The sequence below is a fragment of the Gorilla gorilla genome, chromosome 17, assembly GCF_029281585.2.
Source record: "Gorilla gorilla gorilla isolate KB3781 chromosome 17, NHGRI_mGorGor1-v2.1_pri, whole genome shotgun sequence".
Classification (NCBI taxonomy): domain Eukaryota; kingdom Metazoa; phylum Chordata; class Mammalia; order Primates; family Hominidae; genus Gorilla; species Gorilla gorilla.
The window spans coordinates 80,367,447-80,382,283 of NC_073241.2; the positions used below are offsets into that span (position 1 = coordinate 80,367,447).

The following is a 14,837-nucleotide window of genomic DNA, read 5'->3' on the forward strand; positions in this document are numbered from 1 at the left end:
CTGGAAAATTAGATGCAGTCTCCATTGTGACTTATGTTCAGGAGTTTACAATTTAGAGGTAGATTAGGCATATTCATTGAGAGAATTTGATTTTTTAAAATTTGGGGATCTAAACCATTAATTTGCTGGTTTCAGTGTTATAAACATGCTTTTACTGAAGAATCCAGAACTATTATTAAGTTTCATATTCTCATCAGTTGCCACCACTGAGTAATAGTGTATTACTCTGTTACACTTTGAAATTGAGAGAGAGACTTCATCTCAGTCATCTAAGAGGTCTTAGTGGAACTAAGAATATTAACTGCTTCATTATTAGTTATGTCTTATTCTGAACTAGGCTGTTTAGACAGTAAGGTTTTTAGAAGCAACCTGTGGACACGCACTACCTCTTAAAAACAAGTTGTTTCTTATCCCTTCACCTCCACTTCTAAAGAGAAAAATAGGTGAGGTGTTGGTGGATTGTGGTAATTTACTTTATAATTGGTTGTAGCTAGAAGACACATGTGAAATGTAAAGTTCCTTAACCAAAAGTGTTCAGCTTGTTGATAAAGTTTAGATCTACTGTTACTTCTTGGCACTTTAGCAGAGAAGTTATATGCTGAGGAGAATGAAATACAGAAAGCTGGTCACTTGATTAATTTAGAATGTAGGGAGGATGGGAAGAGATCACCCTGTCCCTCTGATGTCTTCCAAATCTTTTCTGTTAGGTCTGTCAGCTGCTGCTGGAATTGGTGTTGATGACCTTCGTCGCTTATGCATACTCAGGATGAGTTTTGTGAAAGGCTGGGGACCGGATTACCCAAGACAGAGCATCAAAGAAACACCTTGCTGGATTGAAATTCACTTACACCGGGCCCTCCAGCTCCTAGACGAAGTACTTCATACCATGCCGATTGCAGACCCACAACCTTTAGACTGAGGTCTTTTACCGTTGGGGCCCTTAACCTTATCAGGATAGTGGACTACAAAATACAATCCTGTTTATAATCTGAAGATATATTTCACTTTTGTTCTGCTTTATCTTTTCATAAAGGGTTGAAAATGTGTTTGCTGCCTTGCTCCTAGCAGACAGAAACTGGATTAAAACAATTTTTTTTTTCCTCTTCAGAACTTTTCAGGCATGGCTCAGAGCTTGAAGATTAGGAGAAACACATTCTTATTAATTCTTCACCTGTTATGTATGAAGGAATCATTCCAGTGCTAGAAAATTTAGCCCTTTAAAACGTCTTAGAGCCTTTTATCTGCAGAACATCGATATGTATATCATTCTACAGAATAAATCCAGTATTGCTGATTTTAAAGGCAGAGAAGTTCTCAAAGTTAATTCACCTATGTTATTTTGTGTACAAGTTGTTATTGTTGAACATACTTCAAAAATAATGTGCCATGTGGGTGAGTTAATTTTACCAAGAGTAACTTTACTCTGTGTTTAAAAAGTAAGCTAATAATGTATTGTAATCTTTCATCCAAAATATTTTTTGCAAGTTATATTAGTGAAGATGGTTTCAATTCAGATTGTCTTGCAACTTCAGTTTTAGTTTTGCCAAGGCAAAAAACTCTAATCTGTGTGTATATTGAGAATCCCATAAAATTACCAGACAAAAAAATTTAAAATTACGTTTGTTATTCCTAGTGGATGACTGTTGATGAAGTATACTTTTCCCCTGTTAAACAGTAGTTGTATTCTTCTGTATTTCTAGGCACAAGGTTGGTTGCTAAGAAGCCTATAAGAGGAATTTCTTTTCCTTCATTCATAGGGAAAGATTTTGTATTTTTTAAAACACTAAAAGCAGCGTCACTCTACCTAATGTCTCACTGTTCTGCAAAGGTGGCAATGCTTAAACTAAATAATGAATAAACTGAATATTTTGGAAACTGCTAAATTCTATGTTAAATACTGTGCAGAATAATGGAAACATTACAGTTCATAATAGGTAGTTTGGATATTTTTGTACTTGATTTGATGTGACTTTTTTTGGTATAATGTTTAAATCATGTATGTTATGATATTGTTTAAAATTCAGTTTTTGTATCTTGGGGCAAGACTGCAAACTTTTTTATATCTTTTGGTTATTCTAAGCCCTTTGCCATCAATGATCATATCAATTGGCAGTGACTTTGTATAGAGAATTTAAGTAGAAAAGTTGCAGATGTATTGACTGTACCACAGACACAATATGTATGCTTTTTACCTAGCTGGTAGCATAAATAAAACTGAATCTCAACATACAAAGTTGAATTCTAGGTTTGATTTTTAAGATTTTTTTTTCTTTTGCACTTTTGAGTCCAGTCTCAGTGATGAGGTACCTTCTACTAAATGACAGGCAACAGCCAGTTCTATTGGGCAGCTTTGTTTTTTCCCCTCACACTCTACCGGGACTTCCCCATGGACATTGTGTATCATGTGTAGAGTTGGTTTTTTTTTTTTTTAATTTTTATTTTACTATAGCAGAAATAGACCTGATTGTCTACAAGATGATAAATAGATTGTCTACAGGATAAATAGTATGAAATAAAATCAAGGATTATCTTTCAGATGTGTTTACTTTTGCCTGGAGGACTTTTAGCTATAGAAGCACTTGTGTGATGATAGTCCTCCTTATATCACCTGGAATGAACACTGCTTCTACTGCCTTGCTCAGAAGGTCTTTTAAATAGACCATCCTAGAAACCACTGAGTTTGCTTATTTCTGTGATTTAAACATAGATCTTGATCCAAGCTACATGACTTTTGTCTTTAACTTATCTACCACCTCATTTGTACTCTTGATTACTTACAAATTCTTTCAGTAAACACCTAATTTTCTTCTGTAAAAGTTTGGTGATTTAAGTTTTATTGGCAGTTTTATAAAAAGACATCTTCTCTAGAAATTGCTAACTTTAGGTCCATTTTACTGTGAATGAGGAATAGGAGTGAGTTTTAGAATAACAGATTTTTAAAAATCCAGATGATTTGATTAAAACCTTAATCATACATTGACATAATTCATTGCTTCTTTTTTTTTGAGATGGAGTCTTGCTGTGTTGCCCAGGCAGGAGTGCAGTGGTATGATCTCAGCTTACTGCAACCTCTGCCTCCTGGGTTCAACTGATTCTCCTGCCTCAGCCTCCCTGGTAGCTGGGATTACAGGTGCCCGCCACCATGCCTGGCTAGCTTTTGTAGTTTTAGTAGAGATGGGGTTTTGCCTGTTGGCCAGGCTGGTCTTGAACTCCTGACCTCAAGTGATCCGCCCACCTTGGCCTCCCAAAGTGTTGGGATTACGGGCGTGAGCCACTGTCCCTGGCCTCATTGTTCCCTTTTCTACTTTAAGGAAAGTTTTCATGTTTAATCATCTGGGGAAAGTATGTGAAAAATATTTGTTAAGAAGTATCTCTTTGGAGCCAAGCCACCTGTCTTGGTTTCTTTCTACTAAGAGCCATAAAGTATAGAAATACTTCTAGTTGTTAAGTGCTTATATTTGTACCTAGATTTAGTCACACGCTTTTGAGAAAACATCTAGTGTGTTATGATCAGCTATTCCTGAGAGCTTGGTTGTTAATCTATATTTCTATTTCTTAGTGGTAGTCATCTTTGATGAATAAGACTAAAGATTCTCACAGGTTTAAAATTTTATGTCTACTTTAAGGGTAAAATTATGAGGTTATGGTTCTGGGTGGGTTTTCTCTAGCTAATTCATATCTCAAAGACTCTCAAAATGTTGAATTTCAGTGCAAGCTGAATGAGAGATGAGCCATGTACACCCACCGTAAGACCTCATTCCATGTTTGTCCAGTGCCTTTCAGTGCATTATCAAAGGGAATCCTTCATGGTGTTGCCTTTATTTTCCGGGGAGTAGATCGTGGGATATAGTCTATCTCATTTTTAATAGTTTACCGCCCCTGGTATACAAAGATAATGACAATAAATCACTGCCATATAACCTTGCTTTTTCCAGAAACATGGCTGTTTTGTATTGCTGTAACCACTAAATAGGTTGCCTATCCCATTCCTCCTGTGAACAGTGCAGATTTACAGGTTGCATGGTCTGGCTTAAGGAGAGCCATACTTGAGACATCTGAGTAAACTGAACTCATATTAGCTGTGCTGCATTTCAGACTTAAAATCCATTTTTGTGGGGCAGGGTGTGGTGTGTAAAGGGGGGTGTTTGTAATACAAGTTGAAGGCAAAATAAAATGTCCTGTCTCCCAGATGATATACATCTTATTATTTTTAAAGTTTATTGCTAATTGTAGGAAGGTGAGTTGCAGGTATCTTTGACTATGGTCATCTGGGGAAGGAAAATTTTACATTTTACTATTAATGCTCCTTAAGTGTCTATGGAGGTTAAAGAATAAAATGGTAAATGTTTCTGTGCCTGGTTTGATGGTAACTGGTTAATAGTTACTATTTTATGCAGAGTCACATTAGTTCACACCTTTTCTGAGAGCCTTTTGGGAGAAGCAGTTTTATTCTCTGAGTGGAACAGAGTTCTTTTTGTTGATAATTTCTAGTTTGCTCCCTTCGTTATTGCCAACTTTACTGGCATTTTATTTAATGATAGCAGATTGGGAAAATGGCAAATTTAGGTTACGGAGGTAAATGAGTATATGAAAGCAATTACCTCTAAAGCCAGTTAACAATTATTTTGTAGGTGGGGTACACTCAGCTTAAAGTAATGCATTTTTTTTTCCCATAAAGGCAGAATCCATCTTGTTGCAGATAGCTATCTAGATAATCTCATATCCTCTTTTGCAAAGACTATAGAGAATAGGCTATGACAATCTTGTTCAAGCCTTTCCATTTTTTTCCCTGATAACTAAGTAATTTCTTTGAACATACCAAGAAGTATGTAAAAAGTCCATGGCCTTATTCATCCACAAAGTGGCATCCTAGGCCCAGCCTTTTCCCTAGCAGTTGTCCCAGTGCTGCTAGGTTGCTTATCTTGTTTATCTGGAATCACTGTGGAGTGAAATTTTCCACATCATCCAGAATTGCCTTATTTAAGAAGTAAAACGTTTTAATTTTTAGCCTTTTTTTGGTGGAGTTATTTAATATGTATATCAGAGGATATGCTAGATGGTAACATTTCTTTCTGTGCTTGGCTATCTTTGTGGACTTCAGGGGCTTCTAAAACAGGCAGGACTGTGTTGCCTTTACTAAATGGTCTCAGACAGCTATGGTTTTGAATTTTTAGTTTTTTTTTTTAACCCACTTCTCCCCTCCTGGTCTCTTCCCTTTCTGATAATTACCATTCATATGTGAGTGTTAGTGTGCCTCCTTTTAGCATTTTCTTCTTCTCTTTCTGATTCTTCATTTCTGACTGCCTAGGCAAGGAAACCAGATAACCAAACTTACTAGAACGTTCTTTAAAACACAAGTACAAACTCTGGGACAGGACCCAAGACACTTTGCTGTGAAGTGCTGAAAAAGACCTCATTGTATTGGCATTTGATATCAGTTTGATGTAGCTTAGAGTGCTTCCTGATTCTTGGTGAGTTTCAGGTAGTTGAGATGGAGAGAAGTGAGTCATATTCATATTTTCCCCCTTAGAGTAATATTTTGAAAGGTTTCATTGCTTCCACTTGAATGCTGCTCTTACAAAAACTGGGGTTACAAGGGTTACTAAATTAGCATCAGTAGCCAGAGGCAATACCATTGCCTGGAGGACACCAGCAAACAGCACACAACAGAGCAAAACAAACCTTGGGAAACTAAGGCCATTTGTTTTGTTTTGGTGTCCCCTTTGAAGCCCTGCCTTCTGGCCTTACTCCTGTACAGATATTTTTGACCTATAGGTGCCTTTATGAGAATTGAGGGTCTGACATCCTGCCCCAAGGAGTAGCTAAAGTAATTGCTAGTGTTTTCAGGGATTTTAACATCAGACTTGAATGAATGAATGAAACTTTTTGTCCTTTTTTTTTTCTTTTCTTTTTCTAATGTAGTAAGGACTAAGGAAAACCTTTGGTGAAGACAATCATTTCTCTCTGTTGATGTGGATACTTTTCACACCGTTTATTTAAATGCTTTCTCAATAGGTCCAGAGCCAGTGTTCTTGTTCAACCTGAAAGTAATGGCTCTGGGTTGGGCCAGACAGTTGCACTCTCTAGTTTGCCCTCTGCCACGAATTTGATGTGTGACCTTTGGGCAAGTCATTTATCTTCTCTGGGCCTTAGTTGCCTCATCTGTAAAATGAGGGATTTGGAGTAGATTAATTATTCCAGCTCTGAAATTCTAAGTGACCTTGGCTACCTTGCAGCAGTTTTGGATTTCTTCCTTATCTTTGTTCTGCTGTTTGAGGGGGCTTTTTACTTATTTCCGTGTTATTCAAAGGAGACTAGGCTTGATATTTTATTACTGTTCTTTTATGGACAAAAGGTTACATAGTATGCCCTTAAGACTTAATTTTAACCAAAGGCCTAGCACCAACTTAGGGGCTGCAATAAACACTTAACATGCGCACACACACACACACACACACGTCAGAGTATTAAGGCTTTCGAGTCATGACATTCTAGCTTTTGAGTTGCGTGCACACACACACGCACACACACAGTCTGGTCAGAGTTTATTAAGGCTTTCGTGTCATGACATTATAGCTTTTGAGTTGGTGTGTGTGACACCACCCTCCTAAGTGGTGTGTGCTTGTAATTTTTTTTTTCAGTGAAAATGGATTGAAAACCTGTTGTTAATGCTTAGTGATATTATGCTCAAAACAAGGAAATTCCCTTGAACCGCGTCAATTAAACTGGTTTATATGACTCAAGAAAACAATACCGGTAGATGATTATTAACTTTATTCTTGGCTCTTTTTAGGTCCATTTTGATTAAGTGACTTTTGGCTGGATCATTCAGAGCTCTCTTCTAGCCTACCCTTGGATGAGTACAATTAATGAACTTCATATTTTCAAGGACCTGGGAGCCTTCCTTGGGGCTGGGTTGAGGGTGGGGGGTTGGGGAGTCCTGGTAGAGGCCAGCTTTGTGGTAGCTGGAGAGGAAGGGATGAAACCAGCTGCTGTTGCAAAGGCTGCTTGTCATTGATAGAAGGACTCACGGGCTTGGATTGATTAAGACTAAACATGGAGTTGGCAAGCTTTCTTCAAGTATTGAGTTCTGTTCAATGCATTGGACATGTGATTTAAGGGAAAAATGTGAATGCTTATAGATGATGAAAACTTGGTGGGCTGCAGAGCCCAGTTTAGAAGAAGTGAGTTGGGGGTTGGGGACAGATTTGGTGGTGGTATTTCCCAACTGTTTCCTCCCCTAAATTCAGAGGAATGCAGCTATGCCAGAAGCCAGAGAAGAGCCACTCTTAGCTTCTGCTTTTGGGACAACTGGTCAGTTGAAAGTCCCAGGAGTTCCTTTGTGGCTTTCTGTATACTTTTGCCTGGTTAAAGTCTGTGGCTAAAAAATAGTCGAACCTTTCTTGAGAACTCTGTAACAAAGTATGTTTTTGATTAAAAGAGAAAGCCAACTAAATCATTATGTGCTCATTCTTTTTCTTAAGCTTGTGGATGTCTTGGATCTGGAAAGGGTTTCTAATCACTTAGAGAATTTTCAAACTTTAGGTCAACATTTTCCTTTATTGCCTTGTGGCCACTGAAGTGGGAAATGTGACATTTAAAATATGACCCTGGAATAACAGTTCCCATTCTTTTCTCATTTTTAAAAGGAGAAGGTGAAGTGATGGTGATCAGAGAGATGGGTGCTAGGGAATTATAAGAACCAGGATGCTTAAAGGAGAGGTACAAATTGGAAATTGGAGACCCTTTCATTGCCCAGCTAAGGGATAAGGAAAGCTGTTTCTCTCCCGTCTGCCTTCTCTGTGAAATAGGGGTCAATGGGAGGGGAGTGGTGGTCAGGTAAGTAGATTCCTTGGCAATGGCTTGTATATAACAAGACCACATCAACATTTTATTTCTAAGCTTGCTGACATGAGTTTCAGAGAGTTTATCGGACTGAGAGATTTCTTCTCACCTGTTTGCTAACCTGAAATTTATAGTATTTTAGGCTAGAACTTGAAGAGGATAGTAGGTTAGCATTCAGTTGAGAAAAAGGAAAAACATTGTGGAGCACTTCAGGTGAAAGGGCAGTTGTGTGTCTCTCTGCCTTCTGCTCTTGACCCTTAATTCTTTGTGCTTAATTCCATCTCCTCCCACGTCACAACTCTCTCACAAATCGCAGTCTCAAAGCTTAGGGCATCTCCATCACTTACTACTTCAAACCTTTCCCACCCCTGTTGTCTTACTGATAAATTGTAATGCCCTTTCTCCTCAGCCCTTTGTATTCTAAAAGAATAATTCCATTAATTCTGGCCTACTTTTGGAGTGGCATCCACATCTATATTTTGATAGTTTTGTTAGGCCACCACTAGGTCTCAGACAGATGGACAAGAGGCGTTCAGGGAGAGCAGACAATCCATTGCCAGCAGACCTACCTTAATCGAATGGTAGTAAAGGAAGTTCCCTAAGCAGAAAAGAAATAATGATAGAAGCAAAGTTGGAACATCAGGAAGGAAAAACCAAAAACCCCAAAAAAACATGGTTAGCAAAAATATGGGTAAGTAGGATTTCCTTCTCAACTTGAGTTTTATAAATTACATTTGATAGTTGAAACAAAAATTATAACACTGCCTGAGGTGGTTCAAAATGTATATAGAGGAACCATTTAAAACAATTATAAACAGGTAAGAGTAAAGGAACCTATAGGAATATAGGTTTTCTACATTTCACTCAAACTGGTAAAATGACAGTAGTAGACTGGGATGTTATGAATATATAATGAAATTCCTAGTGCAAGTACTGAAAAAAGTATACAAAGATGTATACACAAAATCATTACAGATAAAATGAAATTCTCAAAAATGTTGAGAATTCTCAAAAAGTAACTCAGGATAAGGCAGGAAAAAGAACAGAAAGAACAAAGGTAAATGGAAAATGGGAGATTTAGATGCTAACATATCAATAATTTACATTAATATAAATGGTCTATACTAATTAAAAGAAATGCTGGCAGAATGGATCAAGAAAACATGACCCAACTGTATACTGTCTACAAGAAACTCATTTCACATAACAAAGGCAAGCTGAAAAAAGTATGGAAAGATACATATCAGCTAAACGTTAAAAGACAACAGTAATGGTCTATACTAATATCAAAATAGATTTCAGAGCAAAGGAAATACCAAAGAGGAACATATAATGATTAAAGGGTCAGTCCATGAGGAAGACATAGGAATCCTAAATATGTATGCACCAAACAACAGAGCAGTAAAATATGTGAAGAAAAAAAATTGATAAATCCATAACTATATTTGAGTACTACAATATTTCTCTTTCAGCAATCAATAGAATTAAACATAAAATCAAGAATATAGAAGAACTCACTACTATCAGCCAATAAGATCTAATTTACATTTATAGGATAAGCCATCCAATAACAGCAACATTCATACACCTTTCAAATGCTAACAACATAAACCAAGATAGGTCATATCATGGGCCATAAAACAAAACTCAAAAAGTGTAAAAGAAGTCAAAGTTTTCTCTCACCACAATATAATCAAACTAGGAATCATCAGAAGAAGGAAAATCTCCAAACACTTAAAACAATGTAAGTAATCTATGGGTCAAAGAAGTCTCAAGGAAAATTAAAACCATGAACTGAATGAAAATGAAAATAAAACACCAATGTTTGTGGGATATGGCAAAAGCAGTGCTGAAAGAGAACTTTATAGCACTAAATGCAAACCTTAGGAAAAAAAGGAAAAATCTCAATACTCTAAGCCCCAACTTCAAGCACCTGGAAAAAGGAGAGCGAGGCCGGGTGCGGTGGCTCACGCCTGTAATCCCAGCAACTTTGGGAGGCTGAGGCAGGCGGATCACCTGAAATCAGGAGTTTGAGACCAGCCTGGCCAACGTGGTGAAACCCCATCTCTAGTAAAAATACAAAAATTAGCCAGGCGTGGTTGCACATGCCCGTAATCCCAGCTACTTGGGAGGCTGAGGCACAAGAATCGCTTGAACCTGGGAGGCGGAGGTTGCGGTGAGCTGAGATTGCACCATTGCACTCCATCCTGGGTGACAGAGTGAAACTGTCTCAAAAAAAAAAAAAAAAAAAGCAAAATTAACTGAAAGCAGCCCAAAAGATGGAAATAAAGATAGGAACAGAAATCAATAAAATTGAAGCAAAAACATTAGAGAAAACCAATGAAATAGCTTATTTGGAAAAATTAAAATTGGAAACACCTTTAGTAAGACTCACAAAGAGACAAATTTCCAATATGAGGAATGAAACAGGAGATCACTAGACTCTGCAGACATCAAAAGGATAATAAGAGGATGCTGCAAACAACTCTACACACATAAATCGACAAACTAGTTGAAACAGACCAGTTTCTTAAACCTACCACAACTCATCCAATACGAAATAGATCATTTGAAAAAAAAAAAAAAAGAAATAGATCATTTGAGTAAGTCTATAGCTATTAAGGAAATAAGATTCTTAATTTTGAAATCCCAAAAAATCAGGCCTAGATGGTTTTACTGGAGAATTCTTACCAAATAACACTGATTCTGTAGTCTTCCAGGAAACAGAAGAGAAGGAAACACTTCCCAAATCGTTTTATGATACTTGTATTACCTTAATACAAACTCAAAGATAATACAAAAAAAGAAAATTACAGATCAATATCCCTTGTGAATATTCACACAAAAATCCCTAACAAAACATTAGCAAATGGAATTCAGCAACCTATAAAAAAAAAAAAGCATCATGAGCAAGTGGGGTTTATTCTAGGAATCCCAGACTTCATGTTTGAAAATCAATCTAACCCATCACATTGTCAGACTAAAGGAGGAAAATGTTGTCATATCAGTTGATGCAGGTAAAGCACGTGACAAAATCCAACAACCATTCATGATAAAAACTCAGAAAAATAGGAATAGGGGAGACTTCCTCAACTTAATAAAGAGCATCTAGCAAACACCGGCACCTAACATTTTATGCCTAATGGTGAAAAACTGAATGCTTTCTGCCTAAGATTGAGAACAAGTCAAAGATGTCTGATTTTACCACTCTTCAAAATAATGCTGAAAGTTCTAGCCAGTATAATAAGGCATGAAAAGGAAATACAGATTGGAAAGGAAGAAACAAAATGGTTCCTAGTTGCAGATGATGTGATTGTCAATGTAGAAAATTCCAAGGAATGTATTTTTAAAGAACTAATAAATGAGTCCAGCAATGACACAAGATACAAGCTCTACGGACAAAAATTTTATTATTAGCAATGAATGTGTGAACACAAATTAGAAATACAATACCAATTACAACCACTTAAAAAAAGAAATAGGTGTCAGTCTAAAAAACATGTATAGGACTTACATGCTAAGAACTACACAATGCTGATAAAGATCTAAATAAATGGAGAAACATACCATCTTCATGGATTGAAACACAACATGGTAAAGATGTCGATTCTCCCTCAATTTTATTAAAATTGACAGGCTTAATGCAATTTCTACCAAAATCTCAACAAGATATATTTGTGTACAAACAAGCTTATTCTAAAGTTTATGTGTAAAGAAAAACTAGAATAGTTAAAACAATGTTGAAAAAAAGAATAAAGTGGGAAGGATCAGTCTACCTGATTTTAAGATATTATAGCTACAGTAATCAAGACTGTGTGTTATTGGTAGAGGGATAGACACATAGACCAATGGAACAAAAGAGAACCCAGAAATTGATCCATACAAATACACACAGCTGATTTTTGACAAAGACGCAAAAGCGATTCAGTGGAGGAAAGCTAGCCTTTTTACCAAATGGTGATGGAGAAACTGGACACACATAAAAATGAATGTTGACCCAAGTCTTATACCTCGTACAAAAATGAACTAAAAATACACTACATACTTAAAATATCAAACTATAAAACTTTTAGAAAATAACCAAAATCTTTGGGATCTAGAATTAAGCAAGAAGTTCTTAGACCTGACACCAAAAGCTCAATTCAGAAATGGGAAAACTGATCAATTGGATTTCATCAAAATGGAAAACTTTTGCTCTGTGAATGACCCTAGTAAGAGTATAAAAAGACAAATTTTGGATGGGGAGAAAATATTTACAAGCCACATATCCAATTAAGGCCTCATGTCTAGAATGTATAAAGAATTCTCAAAACTCAACAATACAAAAAATCCAATTAGAAAATGGACAAAAGACATTTCACCAAAAAGGATATACAAATGGCAAATAAGCACATGAAAAGATGTTCAACATTACTAGCTATTAGAAAAATGCAAATTAAAACCACAGTGACGTATCACTGCACATAAATCAGGAAGGCTAAAGTAAAAAATAGTGACAGCACCAACTGCTAGCGGGGACACAGAGAAAATGGACCACATATACACATTGCTAGTGGGCACGTAAAATGGTACATCCACCCTGAAAAACACTTTGGCAGTTCCTTTTAAAGAAACTAAACAAGTACATACCATATAACCCACCAACTGTAATCCGGGGCATTTATCCCAGAGAAGTATGAAAACGTACCTGAATGTTTATAGCAGCTTTATTTATACCAACTAAAAACTAGAAACAGCACAGATGTCCTTCACAGGTGAATGGTTGAATAAACTGCAATACACACATGGAATACTACTCAGCAATAAAAAGGATCAAATTATTAATACATGCAGTAACCTTGATGAACATTTAGAGAATTACGTTGAGTGAAAAAAAGGCATTCCCAAAAGATGGATTATTATATTTACAAAATGTTCTTGAAATGACAAAATTACAAAAATGGAGAACAGATCAGTAGTTGCCAAGGGAGGGCATGGGATGGGAGGTAAGTAGGTGTGAATCTAAAAGGGTAACAGATTCTTCTAGGGATGGAAATGTTGTCTATCTTGACTCTATTAATGTGGATACCCTGGTGTGATATTGTACTAGCATTTGGCAAGATGTTACTGTTGGAGGAAACTGTGTTAAAGGTACATGGGATTGCTCAGTGTCATTTCTTAGAACTGCATGTGAATCTATAATTATCTCAAAGTTTTAATTTTAAAAAGTCATTACTATGAGGCTTATAATGAAAGACAACAGTCTCTTACCTCTGCATTTTCCACTCCCATTCCTGTTTGTCAGCTGTTTTTTCTGGGTTTACCCACATCTTTCTAAATAGCATAGTCATATTGCCATATCTTTCTTTTATTATTAAATATAGGCATCTACTGACTTCTTACTCTGGAAAATGTTGAGTTAGCTCTCTCATACCACTACTACCACCATTATTACCCATTCACCGAAGAAAGTAAATCACAACTTTTGATTAATTCGTTATTCACAGGTGGGCCACTCTCTCAATTTTCTTTCTTATACAACTTTTTTGCCTTTTTCTGGAAGTTAATTGCCTCAATATGTTCATTTGCTTGTTTTTCTGTGTAGCTCTTGAGTCCCCAACTTTGCAACAGAATAATAAAATTCCTTCATTATGGTCAGTCACATCAGACAACCTTTCAGTTCCATTAGTTAATTGACTCTTCTGGAGGTGGCCCTCTATCTTAGAGCTCCAGTTAGGACTAGCATTTCTCTAGGGCTGCCTCATAGTTGTCATCCATGGACATCTCTTCACCATCAGTGATAATATTCTTGAGGTTTCTTCTTTGTGACCAAAAAGGTGAAAGCGAGAGTTGGAGGATGTGACCTTAGTGAGTTGCCAGTGAAAACATATAGAAATGGGCAAATCTAAAAACATCCCTGAAACAGAAATGTAACCGCAGGCATCATTTACCAGAGTAGGGGATTTAAATTAGGGAAGGCAGCCAAGCCTCTCCACAAGTATCTACTGATGGGCCCAGGAAGCAGGAGTTCAGCAGGGACAGAATCTGTCTCACTCGTCCTGGCGTCAGGGACGGCTGGCATCACCATCATCTGACTCAGGCTACAAGCAGGAAACAATTGACAGGCAGGAGGATCAGCCACGAGAGCTCCAGTGCTAACAGTATCCTTTGCAAAATTCCTTTGAATTTTGCAAACAACCCCTTTGGCTATAGTTATTGGCATTTAAAACAATTTTAAACAATTAAAACAATACTGGGAAGGGTGTGGTGTCTTACACCTGGAATCCCAACACTTTGGGAGGCCAAGGTGTGTGGATTGCTTGGGACCAGGAGTTTGAGACCAGCCTGGCCAACATAGTGAAACCCCGTCTCTACAAAAAAATACAAAAAAATTAGCTAGGTGTGGTGGTGTGCTCCTGTAATCCCAGCTACTTGAGAGGCTGTGGCAGGAGAATTGCTTGAACTCGAGAGGTGGAAGTTGCAGTGAGCTGAGATCACGCCACTGCACTCCAGCCTGGGCAACAGAGTGAGACTCCATCTCAAAATACATACATACATACATATTGTGTAATGCTTGATAAATAAAAAGGAACATAATATGTAAGATATGCAGTGTAATGGTAAAATGAGCACCCACAAACCCACTCCCCACCTTCAGAACTAGAATGGTTGTGACAGTAACAACCTTTTACAAATATCCTGTGGGTTTGGGGACCTAGGGCTGCTGGGCCACTGGGGAAGCCTTTACTTGAAGAAAACCTGCAGAGCTGCCAGGGTCCACGGCAGCTGCCACAGTTGCTGCTTCAGGCAGAAATCAGGGGCAGTGCAGGTCATGGAAGCATAGGAAGAGGGCAGGGTTGGGGAAACCTGTGACTGCTGCTGTGCCCGTGGTGTCCTTATAGAACTCTGGGAAAGTCCATGTCGGCCATGAAGCAGCCTGTAGGGCTCTTCAGAGCCTCCTTTAACTCCTGTTTTGTATAGTGGCCTTGTTAGGTAAACCACCTCTCTCTCCA

At 37.5% G+C, this 14,837-nt stretch overlaps 1 protein-coding gene across 2 annotated transcripts in view; it reads left to right on the forward strand.

Moving 5' to 3' along the window:
- SMAD4 (SMAD family member 4) overlaps positions 1-7,456 on the forward strand; it is a 54,430-nt gene extending 46,974 nt beyond the window's left edge. Inside the window, exon 10 of one of the 2 annotated variants that reach the window (XM_019014070.3) lies at positions 708-7,456. In XM_019014070.3, the coding sequence (XP_018869615.1) occupies positions 708-919 (212 nt within the window). In that variant the 3' untranslated portion in view covers positions 920-7,456. The remainder of the gene's footprint in view (positions 1-707) is intronic. The other variant, XM_004059429.5, reaches the window with a different exon arrangement.
- The last annotated feature ends 7,381 nt before the right edge of the window (positions 7,457-14,837 follow it).